We start from the raw sequence: 19,654 nt of genomic DNA, 5'->3' as shown, positions 1-19,654 counted from the left end.
TGTGATACATTTGGCAATAAAGGGATAACCCTGTCGAGGAAAACAGGACTAAAATAATGCATTATTTTAAGTAAGTCAATCTCAGTCAAAACTGTGACAACAGTGTTGCATTTGTATGACAAAGAGCATTTCAGTCTGGGTTGTACCTGTACTTTTTTTTTTCTATACGAGGACCTGAACGCGACATGAGTCCAGTTCCTGCTGTAACTCCGTCTCACTTCTTTTGCGCCGCCCAGGCTCCATGTTGTTCGTCAGCCCAAGCGAACAAGTGTTCGGGCCCCCAAACTCTCACGTTGCAACTCCGTGCTCGAAGTGTTCGTGGAAGTGAGTTTGACCCCCGTGAAACAACATGGCAGATTACCGGGATGACACCGGAGCTCGGGCCCTGCTCGCCTTGCAGTCGGCGCCTTGCAGCCCCGTGCGAGTGGCCGTCAGCAACCACGCTTTCCACCACCAGCCGTCGCTCGCCTTCCTCGGTCCGCCGCTGACGGGCGCCGCCGGCGGCGGGATGCTCCCCGCTCGCCTGGCGTCTCCTCTCCCCCAGGCCTTGGCTAGACTCGAGGGCCGGGACTTTGAGTTTGTCATGCGCCAGAGGACCGTCACTATCGGCCGAAACTCTTCACACGGCTCCGTGGACATTAACATGGGTCACTCGAGTTTCATCTCGCGGCGGCACCTGCAACTCTGCTACGACGAGACGAGCGGCTTCTCGCTGCGGTGCCTGGGCAAGAACGGCGTGTTCGTGGACGGCGTGTTCCAGCGAAGAGGGGCGCCACCGTTACAGCTTCCCCGAGAGTGAGTTTCGCCTGTAGCATTTTAGCTTAGCATTGGGGACTGACGCTCATGAAAAGTTATGTTTGGAAAAACAGCTTTCTTCGGAAATATTCACTTTTTGCGTATTTTGAAAGTTAGTGACTTGTCATGATGTGGGGGGTTTCTGTAGCACGTTTTTTCAAGGTTTTCGACGGGGGTTGCGAAGTTTTGACAGCCTAGTTAATCTATAGAAACAATTTATTCAAGATTAATCATACAAATTGATTAGGGATTCAGCCTTTAGTCTGATCTTTTTTATGATTAAATCATAACTTGCACTTTCTCAGATGAATGTAATTCTTATTATTCAACAAGTGGACTCTTTCCCTTACAGTGAATGAACTGTAGTCAGCACGTTGTATTTTAAAACTAAATTAATTATTAACTTACTCATCTCTTTTTACTTATTTGACCACTGAAAGTGTAACATGGGGTACCCGCTGCTATATAAAGTTCATTTTACAGCTTTCGTATGCGCCGTTAGCCGACGTGTGGCTGTTAATGTAAACAAACGCACCCCTGTGAGGGCCACACGGGCACTCCCGTGCGGCAAGTACGTTTGTTTCCAGGAGAAAGGCTGGTTTAAAGTGAACATTTTTTTTTTTACTAAGTTGCGTTTTTGTTTTCTGTTTTACCAAAAGGGATGGTGGTTAGTTTAGTTAGTACAACGCTGTAGTGACTACAAACACGTTGAGGGCGTTTGCTGTGTTGTGACTGTCCATCAGCCCGCTGAACAGCGAGGGGGCGAGGAAGTGGTGCCGAGGGTAAACGAAGGAGGCGGGGCGGGGTGTTTTCGTCTCTGATTGGCTACTCGCAAATATTTGAGGATCTGGACCCGGAAGTAGAGTAAGAATGACAAGAAGCTCAATGAATAAACACAAGAGCAGCACGTCCACGTTGTAGGGCATGTTTGAGAATTTGATTTATACATTTGTATTATGAATGACTGTAAAATTAATGACAACAAACATTTTGTGTAAGAAGATGAATGAATGAATAATGACGGCACACATTTTAATTACTTTTAGAGGGGAAAACAGGTCAATTCTTGCTACAAATATTATAATGGAAATAATAATCCAAAAACAACAGCGTTAATAGTATTAGTTCCACGAAATGATTGATGCATAGTGGAGTGTGTCTGTTTTTTTTTTTTTTTTACCCCACGACTGCGAAAAAGAATCCTCATAACTGCAAAGTTTATTTATTATTATTTTTTTCAACTGCAAAGTCAAGAGGAGTTAACTTTCCTTCACAGTTCACCCTTGATCAGGCAAGGAACCTATTTTTTTAGTTATTTCACAAAACTAAGTGTAATTAAAAAAGGGGAAAAAAACAATTTAAAAAAATGATTAAAAAACTCAGTTACCTTATTTTTCGATTTTTCCATTATTAATTACAACAATTAATCAATGTATTTTTACATATAAAGTATTAAAAGATATTTTTAAAACATAGGTTCTCAATCATTATTTTTACAATCTTATTATTAATATTGGATTTTTAATGTTTTTTGGTGTATTTTAAAAAATGAATAAATTATAAAGATACACGATAATATCGGTCGCCGATAATTATCGGCCGATAATGGCAATTATGACGTCACACAGATAATCCAGATAATAAAAAAATTCAACCGATAATGCAATCCGATAATTATATACTTGATTTAGCCTCCAAATGTACATAACCGAAGAATTCAGCACTCCGCCTCCTCAACCCTTCCCCTCTCTGAAGCCCCTGAGGGAGGAGGGGTTGAGGAGGCGGAGTTACATGACAAGAAATAGTTGAATATTATGGCGGCTGTTACTAAAAAAACGACGCTCTCGCCATCTGCGGAACGTACCTTAGAAGTTCCACGAGGCCGAAAGAAAGCGTCCTCATTCAAAACCACTAACCCAGCTTCCATTTAAAACTGCATCACAAAGATTTTTGGAACGAATACGAGGCTGCTGCTCGCGGGAATGCTAAAGCTATTGTAAACACTAAGTTAAACTACGGGGCTTGTGACGATACAGAGTCTGGTTGTTTGGGAAAGCAGCCCAAGGCGGGTGGGAAACTCGCGTCGAAGGCTAAACACCGGCACGACTGGAGACCGATAGTCGGCAAGTAGCCGTCTTCCGACGGAGCCCGCCACTCTGGCCGGTCCGGCAGGCCGCCGCCGCCTCGCCATCGGCGGGGCGGGCAGAGCCCGGTTCCCCGGCCTCTGGACCTCCGGCAAACACCCCGGTTTCTCGAGCGTTCCCTCACGGCGTGCGAGCAGAGCCAGGCCCCGAATACGCCACGGCGAACCGGCCGGTGCGGGCGGAATATCCGGTACGAACGTAGCCGCCGCCGAGACGAGACACGATTTTTTTTTTTTTTTTTTAACGAAATGACCCGAGAGCCAAAGCCCTGGATAAAAAAAATAATGCAGTTTATACGACCACCATTCTTCATGAAAAACATGCCAATCACATTTTCACCACGTACATTTGGAAAAGTGATGTCCAGTAAGCAAGCTTATCATGACGGCACAGTGGTTACATGATAATTTAAACATGGAGAAAACGAAGTCAGCCAGTCAATAATGCATTCAGTATGTAAAATGACGAGCGGTCAGATGACTTTGTAACGCTGCCTTTATTTTCGGCTTAACAAAACTCAGGCACAAAACAACACGCACGGAGATGCGAGCTCCAACTCCATCCAAATAGTACTGCCGTGTATCAGTTTAGCTGCTGTAAACCAAATGTCGTGAGTGCCGCAAATGTAAACAAAGCGCTGCAGGATGGGTACGTGACATCTCGCTCTTTTGAGTTAATAATTTTCACAGTGTGCAACAAAGCATATAACATTTGCAATCACTTTTCAAATTAATTTAACTTATTTGTCTGCTCAATTACAGTCACAGTAGATAATCAAAACTTATTGGCACTTATTAACACTTATCAATTTAAATATGCACATTCCTGTTGTAATGAAATAACAATAATATTCTGTAGCCACAAATATTATTCAAAATCTTTTCTTCTTCCAAGTTTTTTTTTTTAGGATGAAGTATAATAATGTATTGCTTTAAATAAGGCTGTTAAGATTATTTTCAGCTAGCTATTTTTCTTCCATGAAATCTGAGCGAAATGCACTTGAAGCGCTGGCAGATAATTTCCCTTATTTCCAATAGATTTACACTTAAAACTGACTAGTTTTAAGGAGGTATGTTTTGCAGTGTATTAATGTTATATGTGTTAGGAATGGCTTACTTTTAAAGGCATTTTTATGCAACTTAGGTATTTACTCTAAGTAATTGTTGCCAAAAGTTTACCATTACACAATGTCAGACAATCTGTCGTTATTTAGATGTTGGAATTGACGACTTGTTCATATTCTATGTTGAAAAAAAGAGCAATAAATTATATTTTTGCACAGTAATATTTTCTTTAAAATTTTACATAAATCTTTTAATAGAATTATCGGCTTGACATTATCGGTTATCGGTTGGAATGAGGAGGAAATTATCGGTTATCGGTATCGGTTGAAAAATGTATTATCGTGCATCACTAATAAATTATAAATGAATAAGATGCTGATAAACAGTAAATTACCAACAATAAAATGAAAACCGAAATACATTGGTTAAGCCTCCAATAAAACTTTTTTTCCCCTTGTTTCATAGTAATTAACTAATTGTCTGCCATTGACGGTATCAACCCATTTTGCAAATGATCGCTACCATCCTTCCCATTCAAAATGGATTAGAAGTCTAGCATGTTAATGGCAGCTTTTGAGTTTAAAAAACAAAGAGTGCCCTATAAAGGGTTAAACTTGACTACTGTTTTTATCTGGAGCTTTTGGCTAATTACACCCACACTGAACATTCTTTTTTTTTATTATATCAGCTGAGATATCATGGGATGTGCAGCTCTTTACAGTGGAAGTCAGTGTGTAAGCACATACAGCTCAATGTTTGGGCTGGTTGTCATCTTGGCATACATGCTGCTCTCTGTGTTGAGTCTATGTAAAGAAGGGTTTTGTTTGTATTTATCTCTTGAGCTCATTGGATCAGAAGAAGTTATTGAGGATGCATTTGGGAGCATAATTTACAAGAGGAAAGGTGTCCTTTCAACAACAACAAAAATAATTTAGAATGATTGATTGCTGGAAATGTCTGTATACTTGAGTATCATCATGGTCTCAAAAGTCTAGTAAAAAAATTAAAAAATATTGCAAAACATACAAAAAATATATGTCAAAAGTACAGTAATTGCAAAAAAAAATAACACAATTATCAGAAAAATACCAAACTAGTATGTCAAAAATTGAAAAAATATTAGAATACGACATGTTGGAGAAATGCAACCAATAAACATATATAATACTATGTAAAAAGTAGAGGCATGCGAAATTTCCGATTCTTATATTATTCGCCATTCGGTCATGGAAGATTCGAGAATGATTCACAAACATCCAAATTCTGATTATTGAAAGATGCCAAATAGAGCGAAAATAAAACACAGTCAGCGCGGTTTTTGGGATGCAATGAGGAACGGACCGACAACTTATGCTGTGAGATTGAAAAAACAATAATGCCTGACTAAAATATGATTGAATTTTCAGTTTTTGTCTTATTTTTTGAAAAATAAAAAAACAAATCTTATTTCAAATTGATTCCCAGTAGTTCCGTGTCTGTATGACGTTATGCTATCTTGTAAGGGTGTAACGTTACATGTAATAGTATTGAACCGTTTCGGTTCGTGGTGCTCGGTTCGAAACGGACGCGTACCGAACGAGTTTCTGACCTAATATAACCCTTACTTTTCGAGGCTGTGAGTCGATTGGGTTACAGTTTCTTTGTGTAGATTATATTTACTCCATCTTCTCTACTATAATGAGGACCAACACAGTAGGACAGTAGGCTATAACCCAGAAACATCAACGGCGCGACAACGTGGCCGCCGCGAGAACGCAGTGAAACGCGGGCGTTAGAGTCAGTCAGCCAATGCACACCAGTCGCAGTGCGGCCGCGTGTTAGATGCGTCCCAGAAGCGGCTCAACATGACGCATGCGAAAAGAACGGCAGAGTTTATTATTTGACGCAAGATGCGTCCCTCTTGCGTCAATACTACTAACCTGGAGCTAGGATTGGGCCGGAAGTCACTCATGTAAAAATACGGTGGATCCGGTCGATTTTCAAACTGATATGCAATCATAACCTACTTTTTGAGTCCATCACATTTCTTGAGTGGTAGATCGGTTGCCTGGTACACCAGACTCACCGCTGTTCCAGCTGTTGAGTCTGGCCACCATTCAGCGGATACAATTTCCAGGGCGGAGCAAGCCACAGCAAACAGACAGCTGAGTGGACCAATCAGCGACGGGCAGACGTGACGTTAGTAAAACGACGAGGGCAGGACGAGGGACTTGCGCGCGGAAGGAAACATACGAGGAGAGCGGAGTTTATTCAACATGGCTAGCGCGAGACAGACTGTTGTCAATGACTGGTGTCGATGTGTTTTTGGTAATTTAAAACTGATTTTACCGTGGATTGGAACATATTCTCGGCTCTCCTGTTCACCATCTGTGTTGTTGTGGAGACGACTTTCGACGCGCAAGAGTGACGTTGCTCGTTAAGAACACGTCACGCAAATAAACGAATCTGATTTGTTGATTGATTTTGTACCTGCTCGAGAGGCCGTCCAAGACTTTTCTCTCAGTGTTTGAAAAATACAGGGAGAACAGTCTGGCCGTGCCAGGCAAGTAGATCGGGGCACAGTTGACTTGTCTTTGTTGATTTACTGCTGTCTTCTCTGCTATAATAATAACCAACACGGCCCCGTGTTCCAATACAAAATCCTCCTACCACAACAAAACAAGTAGGAACTAATATTCACATAGGAACTAAAGTTATACAACATAAATGAATACTACATCACATTTGTAAAATATAAACACATAATAAAATAGATAATAGCCCATTTAAATAAATTGAAATGAGCTAAAGCACCTGTAATTAAATAATAAGAATAATACACACATCCTGCTTACACAATTAAATTGATTAATTTCTGTATGGCGCTTTAACTTGAGAAAATCCACCAATAAAGCTTTTGAAAACCGTTCATAAGAAAAAAAAAATGTTTAATTGAGGCATTTCATTTGTAAAATACATGTTAAAATCTTTGTCATTGGGATTGCTTTTCTCTTTAGCAGAGGAATTATTTTTTTCTTCTTTCTTCCAGAAAGAAAGCTGACCAATATGCGGGGTCTGAAAGGCAAATTGTTGTTGAATTATCTTTAAATACCCGCAACTTTTTGAGCAGAATTCTAGCTTTGTATACGCTAATGTTCCTAATGTTGAAAGCACAAAAGTATGTAATAAAAAACTAGCACATTTATATTTTGCATTTTGTTTTCTTACTGTACCGAAAATGAACCGAACCGTGACCTCAAAACCGAGGTACGTATCGAACCGAGATTTTTGTGTACCGTTACACCCCTACTATCCTGATGAAAGACATCCTTACAGTCTATGCAGCCAGCTGTTGCTCTCCGTGGGGTGTAAATACACCTCGTTCGCTCGCTCACGCATGAACACACAAAACCCGATTACTGCTTGCTGACTGATTGTCAGTATCTCAGTACCAACTGTACATTGTAGTACAAGACGACATGTTTCTGAAACCCCCAGTACCCGGCCAAGCACCGGGGTAAAAAGACCACTCAAGAAAGAAAAAGTCACCGGAGGACTTGAGGGAAAGCGAAATCCAATATAAAAAAAAAGGTAAAGAAAATTTCTGGCTCAGTGGCGAGACCGCTGCAATTGGCTCAGCTGCGATGAGACAAAAAATAAGGTTTACTGTGAGATGTGCAGATTAATGCCCACATATGCAGTCAATAAGTTAGAGAAAAGTTAACGAGTATGATACCTATCATATGAACGTAACGTGATAATTCATCCGCGTTACTATGGAGAAAATAATATCAACATAACAATGGTCTAGCTTGAAAATCGTTCGACATAATTCTCCTAGGCACTGGGCTCTCCCGCGGGCAAGCTTCCCCCTGGAGCTCCCAAGAAAAAATATGTTTATGCGTGTGTGTGTATTTGTTTCCCGAAAACATTAAACATGTGTAAGTGGTCAGTCGAGTCGATTTCGGTTTGTCATATTTCTGGTTGGGTTATTCGTGTTTGGGGTTGGTTCACCCCGTAAAGTTGAAAACGGGTAAATGTTGACGCCACACGCCAGTTTGTTACACGCCGACATTACACAAAAATGATAAAAATTATAAAAAACATTTTAGTGCAGAAAGTCCCTTTTCATTAAATATACCTAAAAAATGTTATTCAAGCAAATTGTTCTTTTTTGTGATTATTGGGATCAATGACGCATTGACCTGGGCTAGTGGTTTTGATAATGGGGCCAGTGAACTTGGACCAGTGGCTAATTTCCCTTTTTGTCTACCCCTGATATGTTTTTATTTCGTACTGGAGTGTAGAGCACTATTTAATCACATCCAAAAGTACATTAACTAATATGTTGCAATTTTTTGGAATTGGGGTTTTATTTTAGGGACCGGAACAGATTAATCATATTTCCTTTAATTTCTTCTATGTAAGTATTTTCAGTTGTGCCAGAATCCAGAGCAAATTATGTATGTACAATTCTAAATTTAGCTTTTTAACATTAATTACAATGTGAACGGATACTAAATACCCCTCTATTCCAACAGGTGTGTCTTCCGCTTTCCCAGCACGGTCATCAAGATCCAGTTCATGTCGCTCATCCCCTCCGAGGATCTGCGGGAAAAGGAGGCGCCCTCGCCCCCAATGCGCCCACTCTTGCCTCACATCTCCCCGCTCAAGATCAGTATCCCCACCGCACAGCAGCATGAAGAGCACATCAGGGCATTCGGCTCGCCGCTGCCGTCGCCCACCGGCACCCTCAGGTACGCGTACAGACACACACACGTAAGTAAAAATAAACACTGTGTCGTGTCAGAGTGTTTACACTTGTGTATGCATGGATCCTAGTCAGTCTTGTACAAAATAGTTAACTTATTCTTGACCAAAGATGTATAACAATGTTGTTTTTGATGTTAAACTGCTTATAACTTAAGAACAAAAAAGGGTAGAAATGTAGAAAGTAGATGAAAAATGGGAATCTAATCTTTTGTGTTCATGTACCCAATGAACACAAAAATCTGTGGCGCTTGAAAGAAGGGGATGTCTTGTGACATGATGTTCGGTAGGTTGAGTTAAAAGTGGTCTTTAAAATTATTGAATAGGTTGTATAATAGTTATTGTTGTAATCATTTTTCATCTAAAAAGTATATTACGTTCTGATAGCTTTGTAATGTTTAAATAATTTAAGAAAATCACCAAAATGTGATAATAGTAATAATAATTAATATGGAATTAATATTGAGAATGAAAAAATTACTAAGTTTGATTTGAAAACTAGAATGATAAAAAAATATTTGGATATACAGGCTCCTGCCCGTTGTTAGCTGGGGTGACTCCAGCACCCCTGCGACCCTCGTGGGGATAAGTGGCTCGGAAAAACTAGTGGTGGACTCAACATAAATCTGCCTTTGACCTAACCAGATTTTTTATGATGACATGAACATTATTATAATGAACGACACAAAGACAAGAACAGTCTCGACTTAAAAAAAAGTGCCAATATTTATTTCTTCAAATAAATATAATTTGAGTCGATCACAATCAATTAGTCAATGTCTTTGAAGATGTGTTCCCTGAACAATGAGCACTGAACTAAAACATAAACCCAACAGGTATTGTGCTTTGTCATTAGATAAAAACATTTGGTGCTACAAGAGAGGAGACTGTTGTGGTCTTGGTCCCTGAAACAACTTTCTTAACCTGACAATTATAGGACAGCAAGCCTATCAATAACCAAAAGGCCTCTCAATAACGTATAACTAACACTGTAAAATGCAAACATTATATAGTAAGGCTCATCACTCATTCCTCATTATCAAAAATATTGTAGAACAAAAAGGTTTAATGGCTTGCCTTACATTAATCCATATAAACGGCAGTGAGTGAACCCATTTTCAATAAAGCATGAGGATTCTTCTCCGCACAGCACAAAATCCTTTTCCAGCCACTGCGCCGTCATACCAAGCATGCTGATAGGACTAACATTACACGTCCATATGTTCGTGGTGAAACTTAACGTGCTGTGCATGGTTGCCGATCGAAGTATGGAAGCGTGTGGCAATCTCATCATACTTTGCCGGTAAACGTTCATCTGAAAAGTGGCGACTGCTTGGAATGAACCTGGGCTCCAAATGATGAAGTAGCCGCCCGAATCTTATGTCTTCGACGAGAGAAAAGGGTTGGTTGTATAGCGCCATCATTTCTGTGATAATGTTTGTGATTGCTATAGCCCTCGGTCATCTTTGTGAAACTTTTCAAAGGCCTCATTAAATGGTACAACCCTGGCTCTCTTAGCTGGCTTTGGAATTGGATGGGCTGCTTCATTCGCAGCTCGCGCGTCGTCGTACTCTTTTAAAACACAATCGAAGTGATTGTAATCTTCTAAGTGGCTAATTAAGATGTGTTGTAGCGCGACACTTTTTTTCCCCACCTCGTGGAACTTCGGCTTTGCATTTTTTACAAGTTGCGAGTGAAGCGTTTTCTACTGACAACTTCAAAAAAGTTGCTACTAGCCAGCTGCACACTGCTGTCGCTTAAGTGGTAGGTCACAGAAAAGGAGCGCTTGATTTGTGGTACACCTCCCTCTTCCTCAACCACACACAGTCACTGATACATTGTACTGGCAAAACATGAGTGGAAACAAACGCACACATCCCAATTTACCGACACCGTGCCAAAAATATTATACTCTATATTATCCGGCCTATTAATTGTGTTATTGTATTTATTGGGATGACGTCATAATTCCTATTATCGGACCGATAATTATCAGATTGATAATTAACGTGTACCTATAATGGATATATAGGGTGACCCAAAAAGAGGAAATTTTTAGCACCCCCAATATAAACCAAGAGTTATAGACGAAAAATATTTATTCACAGTAATTGAAACTTTAATGCCATTCAAGAAACAGTTATGGAATATTCGTTTTTTTCCCCCCCTCAAAATTACATCCTTTAAAACGTGTCTTCCTGTACAAATGCATTCTTGAAATCTGCTGTGGACCACTGTTGGGAAAAAAAAAAAGTGCGGACATGTGCAAAGGCGCCATTGCAAGACAGCGACCTTGAGCAAGTAAACACTTCTCAATTTTAGTAACTATCGTGAATTCAGGATGAAATTTACAGTATCCCTGCTGACATGTTTCAGCGGTCAATGAGCAATCCCACACAAAGTTTTCAAGATTGCATTCATACAGGAGGATGTCATTTGTTATAAAATTTAAATTCCAGTATTGTTTCTCAAATGGCATGTTTTAAAAGTTTCAATTACTATGAATGAAATATTTTTCTTCTATCAATCTTGGTTTTATGGGATTGTTAAAATGTCAGTTTTTTTTCTCACATCACTCTGTACGTTGTGTAATCAAGAATAGTTTCCATAGAGCCAGATGATTATTGAATTAAAATGTAAAAAACAGAAAAGTTTGAAAATGTGAGCTGTTTAAACTGCACACGAGCATGTAAAAAAAAACGACATGTATTATGTTGTGGGTTTAAGGATGTACAGTGCCTTGCAAAAGTATTCGGCCCCCTTGAATCTTGCAACCTTTCGCCACATTTCAGGCTTCAAACATAAAGATATGAAATTTCATTTTTTTGTCAAGAATCAACAACAAGTGGGACACAATCGTGAAGTGGAACAACATTTATTGGATAATTTAAACTTTTTTAACAAATAAAAAACTGAAAAGTGGGGCGTGCAATATTATTTGGCCCCTTTACTTTCAGTGCAGCAAACTCACTCCAGAGGTTCAGTGAGGATCTCTGAATGATCCAATGTTGTCCTGAATGACCGATGATGATAAATAGAATCCACCTAAGTGTAATCAAGTCTCCGTATAAATGCACCTGCTCTGTGATAGTCTCAGGGTTCTGTTTAAAGTGCAGAGAGCATTATGAAAACCAAGGAACACACCAGGCAGGTCCGAGATACTGTTGTGGAGAAGTTTAAAGTCGGATTTGGATACAAAAAGATTTCCCAAGCTTTAAACATCTCAAGGAGCACTGTGTAAGCCATCATATTGAAATGGAAGGAGCATCAGACCACTGCAAATCTACCAAGACCCGGCCGTCCTTCCAAACTTTCTTCTCAAACAAGGAGAAAACTGATCAGAGATGCAGCCAAGAGGCCCATGATCACTCTGGATGAACTGCAGAGATCTACAGCTGAGGTGGGAGAGTCTGTCCATAGGACAACAATCAGTCGTACACTGCACAAATCTGGCCTTTATGGAAGAGTGGCAAGAAGAAAGCCATTTCTCAAAGATATCCATAAAAAATCTCGTTTAAAGTTTGCCACAAGCCACCTGGGAGACACACCAAACATGTGGAAGAAGGTGCTCTGGTCAGATGAAACCAAAATTGAACTTTTTGCCCACAATGCAAAACGATATGTTTGGCGTAAAAGCAACACAGCTCATCACCCTGAACACACCATCCCCACTGTCAAACATGGTGGTGGCAGCATCATGGTTTGGGCCTGCTTTTCTTCAGCAGGGACAGGGAAGATGGTTAAAATTGACGGGAAGATTGATGCAGCCAAATACAGGAACATTCTTAAGAAAACCTGTTGTTATCAGCACAAGACCTGAGACTGGGACGGAGATTTATCTTCCAACAGGACAATGATCCAAAACATAAAGCCAAATCTACAATGGAATGGTTCAAAAATAAACGTATCCAGGTGTTAGAATGGCCAAGTCAAAGTCCAGACCTGAATCCAATCAAGAATCTGTGGAAAGAGCTGAAGACTGCTGTTCACAAACACTCCATCCAACCTCACTGAGTTCGAGCTGTTTTGCAAGGAAGAATGGGCAAGAATGTCAGTCTCTCGATGTGCAAAACTGATAGAAACATACCCCCAAGCGATTTGCAGCTGTAATTGGAGCAAAAGGTGGCGCTACAAAGTATTCACGCAAGGGGGCCGAATAATATTGCACACCCCACTTTTCAGTTTTTAATTTGTTAAAAAAGTTTAAATTATCCAATGAATGTTGTTCCACTTCACGATTGTGTCCCACTTGTTGTTGATTCTTGACAAAAAATTAAAATTTTATATCTTTATGTTTGAAGCCTGAAATGTGGCGAAAGGTTGCAAGGTTCAAGGGGGCCAAATACTTTTGCAAGGCACTGTATGCGCACATACAATTTGGATACTGTACATGGAGGTTAATCAAAGTGCAACCTGACATGTGATCGTGCAGAGGACTTTGCTGTCTTTGACTCTTTGTGTGTGAGTGTGTAAGTAATGTTGACATGATCTCATTCATATCTCACACCTAGCTTTCCCTTCTCAGCTGAACATTAACTCTTTACAGTTAACGTTATGAGTGTTGGGGATATCATCACCTTGTGGCGCTTCTGGTCACTGCAGCATTTACCACAGGGCACATGCCTTTTATGGCATAGCTGCAGCCACACATTGCCTGATTGGTGGAGGAGTAACTGTTTTGCTTTGGAGGCCATTTTTGTATTGACGTCCACTGGTGGTTTCCTTTGCTAGCTCTACACACACATACATACACGCACACACAGACACACACGCTCGAGCAGACACACCAACAAGCACGGAGTTTGCGTGGACAAATGTCATTTGTCTACGAGTGTAATCATAAAATTACACTTTTAAGGGGTGCTTCCGCCAATCACAGTTTCAAGTCATACTGCCCATTAACTGTAATTTAAAAATGTGGATTCTCATAGGATTCTGACTTTGTCTAAAAAAGAATATGACCTAATTCTCCGAAGGTTGTGACTTCTTGCTCCGATGGGGGCAACCTCATTCAGATGAAATGAAAAGTTAACAGGTGAAATATTGCTCAAACGTTTGATCCTTAAAGTGCGACTAGTTTTGTAATTTTACCCTTTTTTAATTTTATCCAGAAATGCTTTTCAACTTGGAAAATGTAACATTTCCTATCCAATATGACCTTTTAGCTTGAAAAATTACTACTACTTTAATTATTTAAACGTTTTATAACTTTACTTTTATTTAATTTTTGTAAGATTAGTATCCTGCCCCCCCCCCCCCCCCCAAATATGAATATAGTCTCATCATAAGATATCAATGGAATTATACTTGTGTAAAAAAATCTAACTTGAACCACAAAACCCAATTTAAGAAATACTACAGATATTTTTTGTCTTGGAAAAATATTGCTATTTTTTAAGACACATTTAGATTCAAGAAAATACTGGATTTGTCCAAATTCATGACTTTACCCAGAAAAACCTATAACTTTTTCTTATCGTAATATTTTTTTTTTATCTCGGTAAACAAGTATAGTATAGTAATTTAATGCCCCCCCCCCCAAAAAAAAAACATTTGTTGTCATTTTATAACTTTAATCTTTGAAAATTTTGTGCTCTATTCAATTACTGATTTAGCCTTACTTTTGCAATATACTGGACTGTCTCAGAAAATTAGAATACACAATATTCTAATTTTCTGAGACAGTCCTGTATATTGTTCTATGTAAAGGACGTCAGCCAAGGTCGGCCCCCCACATTTTTACCACGCCAAATCTGGTCCCCTTTGCAAAAAGTTTGGACACCCCTGCTTTAAATGGTGGATTAATGTACAGGACTGTCTCAGAAAATTAGAATATTGTGTATTCTAATTTTCTGAGACAGTCCAGTATATTCCTATTATAACTGAAAAATCCAGTTTTTCATTTTCTTAAATGGCCTTTTGTTGTTCGAAGAACGAATGTATTCTCTTGTAATATGAATTTACTTGAAAGTGTGTGTGTTGGGGGAGTGTGATTGCGTGCGTGTGTGTGTTGTTAATGCTAAATCAGAGACAGGTTGTTGACTTTGCAAACACCAGCAGCTGTTGTTGGTTGTTGTACATGGACATTAGCCAATAATTAACATGTGTCACTGATTATGACTGTGAGTGTACAGTGTATGTGTATACAATACGTATATATGTATGTAGGTAGGTGTGTGTGCGTGCGTGTTTGTATGTATGTAGCAGGGCCAGAGTGGGAGTCATTTTTAACCCAGGAATTTCATGCCTTAGACCGGCCCACTTTATATTTTTTAAAATAGTGATGTCCCGATCGCATCTTATGGCACCCGATTTTGAGAATCTGCCATTAAAGAGTCTTGATCTCATACCCAGGGGTGAAAGTGGCTAGAATTTCTTGCTGGAACTCCCCGACGTGAAGATCGCCACGGAGCCAGAAATTTTATTTTATTTTATTTTTTTCAATGATTTGCAAAATAAAAGTTAACAAAAGCAGCAATAATCCCAACCTCCATCTCCTAATTTTTATTTTCCCTCATTTCCTCACATACTAAATGCCAATTCTCAATTTTAACTACTTCAGAACATAGGATATATATCAAAATTGAAGTTAATGTAAACATTTCCTTTTTTTTTTTAAATAATAAAGATATAAGTAACATACATTCAGAAAAATAAGTACAAATGACTTATATTATGCAGAGTGAAATGGAATATATTTAAGAATCCAGCAAACATTCTTTTTTATATCAAGGAAATGAATAAGTAGCCTAACATGTATAACTGTTTATAAACTAACAAATGTAGAAAAATAAGTCCAAAGTGCACATTGACAGCTAAGATGTCCTGAACCTCCCCATCAGAGCAAATAAAACAAAATATGATCGTCCTCAACTCTATCCTTGCTCTTAAAGATTTGATCCAATTTATGTTGCATTGCCCTTTTTTTGTCGCATCAATTCAAAAAGCTTTTTTTTCTAATTTTTATTTATTTATTTATTTTTTTGTGCTGTTTCCAGAAAACATGCACATTTGAACCAATCAGAGCTAACCATCTCTGCTGATCACATGTCAGTATGTCAGCAAATTGAACGGATAAATGAGTCCAGGCGTTTTGCTTTGCTGCGTGCATTCGCACATTCACGTGACTCATCATCGTCAGACTCGGATAACTGCAGCAGCTGGGGAAACCTCCATGCCATCCGTGGAATAAAATCAATAATAAATATTGGTGGAAACGGATTACGCTACACAAGCACTTTATTATGCTTGTTGTTAACACTTGTGTATTTAAATCTGATGTTAGTAGATTGTTTTCTTCTTGGAGCTGAAATGCATGTGTGGCAGCTTAGCATTTTTTTTTTTTTTTTTTTTACATAGCGCTTTGACAGTTGCTGTGATATTTTCGCAATCAAAGCATCGTGTACCGGAACAGCATTCCAGCCCTGAATCTTATACCGGAACTACGTTCTGGCCCTGAATCTTTTACCGGAACTGCGTTCCTGACCGTTCTGGCCCACTTTCACCCTGCCGATACCGAAAAAAAATATATACATGTATAATATTTGAACAAAAGCTCACAACGGCTTACAATACTTCCTCTTCCTCTTTTCATAAAATATATAATATATATAATATATAATAAGTATATTTTGGGTTTTTTTTTTTTGGAAATGCCATTGTACTTCTGGAATAGTTTGTAACTTTTTAGCTCTTCAAAAAATACTAAAATATATACTGTATTTTCTGGACTTGCAGTCACATTTTTTTCATAGTTTGGCACAGGGTGCGTTTTATCCTCTGGAGCGACTTGTGTGTGTGATTATTTACGGTCGGGTCGGGCAGACTTCTCTCTCGCTAACTTTTAAAAAATATATATATATACATATATTTATACTAAACCGATGTATGGATGTTAAATAAAATAAATAGTTTGGCTAAAACAGAGAAGGTGCTTTGCATGCATGAGCACGTGAACGCAGTGGCTCTCTTTTCAATCTTCCTCTCCGCGAGCATCCTGGTATTTCCTTTTCGATATGGAGCAGCTCTTGGAGTGAAAATAAAAACTAAAGACAGGGGAATTGAAACGCAAACTACTGCAGTAGGAGTGGGATATGGAAAGGATTCAAATTGATTGTTGAAGATACGGAAACGTGTGTCGGCTTCGCTGAATGTAAACGACTGTAGCGCTTTGATCTCATACGAGAAATATATTTAACAAACTTTTCCAGCGTTATTTCGTTGTGTAAATACATTTATAATGATCATAAAAATATGTAGACTATTTGAACATTAAGAAAACTTGTGTTTTTTTCTGCCAACTCGAGGATATTAAAACAAAAGTCAAATCCACTATCTGCCTGTTAGACCAGACACGCAGATTGAAAAGATATAAATGTTTATTGACTATCCATCTTACAGTCTTGTTTAACTGGGAGAATTCGTTACAAAAGACTTTAATTTGTTATCATTATGCATATATGCAACGGCATCGTGACAAACGTGATCACACAAAACGCAACCATGCATCGTATCCCTGCATTTCCTCCTTCTCCTGAGTCCTCACAAATAAAACATAAAATTTTGTTCTTTTTTCGGGCTCGTGCCAACAAATAAAACATAAATATCGGGGGTTTTTTTCGGGCTCGGGCAAGCAAATCAAGTTAATTGATCGGACTCAGGCCGCGTCGGGCTTTAATACCCACGGTCCGGTCGGGTCGGGCTGGATTTTTTAGGCCCGATCTAATTTCTAGCATCATGTGATGTTAGCATTCCGTACACCTATTCAGCCTGTTGTTCTCTATTGTATTTTAAATTGCCTTTCAAGATGAAATGTCTGTTCTTGGTGCTGAATTCTATCAAATAAATTCCCCCCCCCCAAAAAAATGCGACTTACTGTATACTCTGGTGCGACTTATATGTTTTTTTTCCTTTTCATTGCGCATTTTTGGCTGGTGTGACTTATAGTCAAGTGCGACGTATAGTCCGAAAAATGCGGTAAGTTTTAAGCCCAAAACAGTGCGTTTCCTCGTGCACTGCCCAACAGCTAGCTAACATTGAATGTCCTCCAATAAAACACAATGCTTGGTCTTTTCTTGTTTTTATATCTAGTAATTTGTTTAAGTTTGTGAAACTGTAACAAAGAAACACGCATGCATTCAACAATTGCACAGTGCACGCCGGTATACAAATACCATGTAGACGCCACACTTCACTTGAGCTACAAGCTTTACGTATAGGTGAGCTTCCAAACAGCAGGACTTAACAAATTTTGTTCAGAAACCGTTTCCCCTTATACACACAGATAGATGTAAAATACTTTGACATTTATTTTCCAAAGCAGAAACGTAACTGAACCACCCAACCCTTTTTCTATTACAAAGCATACTGAGCAATTCAAGTCAATTTTACAGCACTTTAAAGCTTCCACGTATGTAATATATGGACTACGTGTCCCATGATCACCCTGGGCTCACACAGCCAATGGCATGGGACCTGGGTGGGTTCAACAGAGTACATCTAGGTTGCTGTCTTATGATATCGAGTGTGAAGTGCATGAGTGTTTTCGGTGCATTAAAAAAGTTGACATAGACCACAAAGTTACGTCTGCTCATTACTACGCAACACCAGTATATGACAACGTACTGTCATGAATAAATACCAAACAAAAAAATTATATTCGTTTCATGATAAAATATGTAAAACCCGGACAACCAAAAACGTATTCTCCTAATATAATTTTTTTTCCCGAGTAGACTAAATTAATTTCTGTAATTGAAAATAATTTGACTTAATTCTGGTAATTTAGCTTTTTTTCCTTGGAGGGAAAAAATACAAATTCAGTCTCGTAATATTAGGTAATTTTATTCAGAAAAAAAGTTGAATATATCACTGTTATATATGAACTTTTTATTAAGAAAAATCAATTTTTCATAACCAAAATATGATTTCATCCTAAATAAAAAAGAACAACCTTTTTTCTTTTTGCTTTGCAAAAAAATAAAGATGATTGATTTTCTTCTTGTAATGTTACAATCGGTTTGTTAAGCAAAAAATGTTTTTCCGTCACAAAATCACATCATTCTCTATTTCTAAAACAAAAAGGCGATCTTATTCACGTAAGATTGTTTTTTTTTTTTTTTTTTTTTTTTTTTTTTTAATAATGAATATTGCAAAAGTACTTTTTGTCAGGTGCTGTATTTCTGTATTTTTTGTAATGTTACAGCTTTTTCCCACCCAAAAAAATCATGATGCATCATCTATGCAGGATTTTTATAGTTAATTTATAATTTATTTATTCTTTTCCATGCATGCTCCACCAATGCCCTTATGTGTACACAAAGCCCTTTTTCTTACCTTCAATAGAAGGACTTAGATCGAACAATCTGCGCGAACACACGCCTGTACATGTCAAGGCGCGTCCCCGATGCAGCAGTAGTGCTTCACTGAGCCTCCGCCTAGTCTCAGCTTGGCAAAAGCACATGTCTAACCCACATAAGACTTGCTACTAACTGTTTTAACATTTCTGGTGCAGATATGATGGTTTGATGACTTGCCACGCACAAGCTGCAGTTAATCTTTAGGTCAGAGGGGGCAGTTGCGAATAAAGAAGAGACAAACTCTGTATAGTCTCTTAACTATTGGATTAATACTCAGCCTTATTGTCTTTTTCTCTCAGCGTTCCCAACTCATGCCCGGCCAGCCCTCGTGGCGCTGGGTCGTCGGGATATCGCTATGGCCGTAACGTGACGAACGACCTGCAGCTTGCGGCGGAGTACGCAGCCAAAGCCGTTTCGGAGCAGAGGCGTAACATCGCTGACCAGCGGGGAGCGGCCGGAGAGCCCCGAGGGGAGTCGGCCAGCGGCGGCGATAGCCCCAAGGTGATGAAACTATTCGAGGTTGGGCTGTGGTTCGTCTGCTTAC

At 39.1% G+C, this 19,654-nt stretch overlaps 1 protein-coding gene across 1 annotated transcript in view; it reads left to right on the top strand.

Moving 5' to 3' along the window:
* The first annotated feature begins 234 nt into the window (after positions 1 to 234).
* Positions 235 to 19,654, top strand: part of foxk1 (forkhead box K1) — a 40,074-nt gene continuing 20,654 nt past the window's right edge. The window contains exons 1-3 of the mRNA XM_057843258.1: positions 235 to 795; positions 8,524 to 8,739; positions 19,410 to 19,611. Coding sequence (XP_057699241.1) covers positions 350 to 795; positions 8,524 to 8,739; positions 19,410 to 19,611 — 864 coding nt within the window. The 5' untranslated portion in view covers positions 235 to 349. The remainder of the gene's footprint in view (positions 796 to 8,523; positions 8,740 to 19,409; positions 19,612 to 19,654) is intronic.

This window comes from Corythoichthys intestinalis, chromosome 8, assembly GCF_030265065.1.
Source record: "Corythoichthys intestinalis isolate RoL2023-P3 chromosome 8, ASM3026506v1, whole genome shotgun sequence".
NCBI classification, from domain to species: domain Eukaryota; kingdom Metazoa; phylum Chordata; class Actinopteri; order Syngnathiformes; family Syngnathidae; genus Corythoichthys; species Corythoichthys intestinalis.
This window is presented reverse-complemented; position numbering and strand designations above follow the sequence as displayed.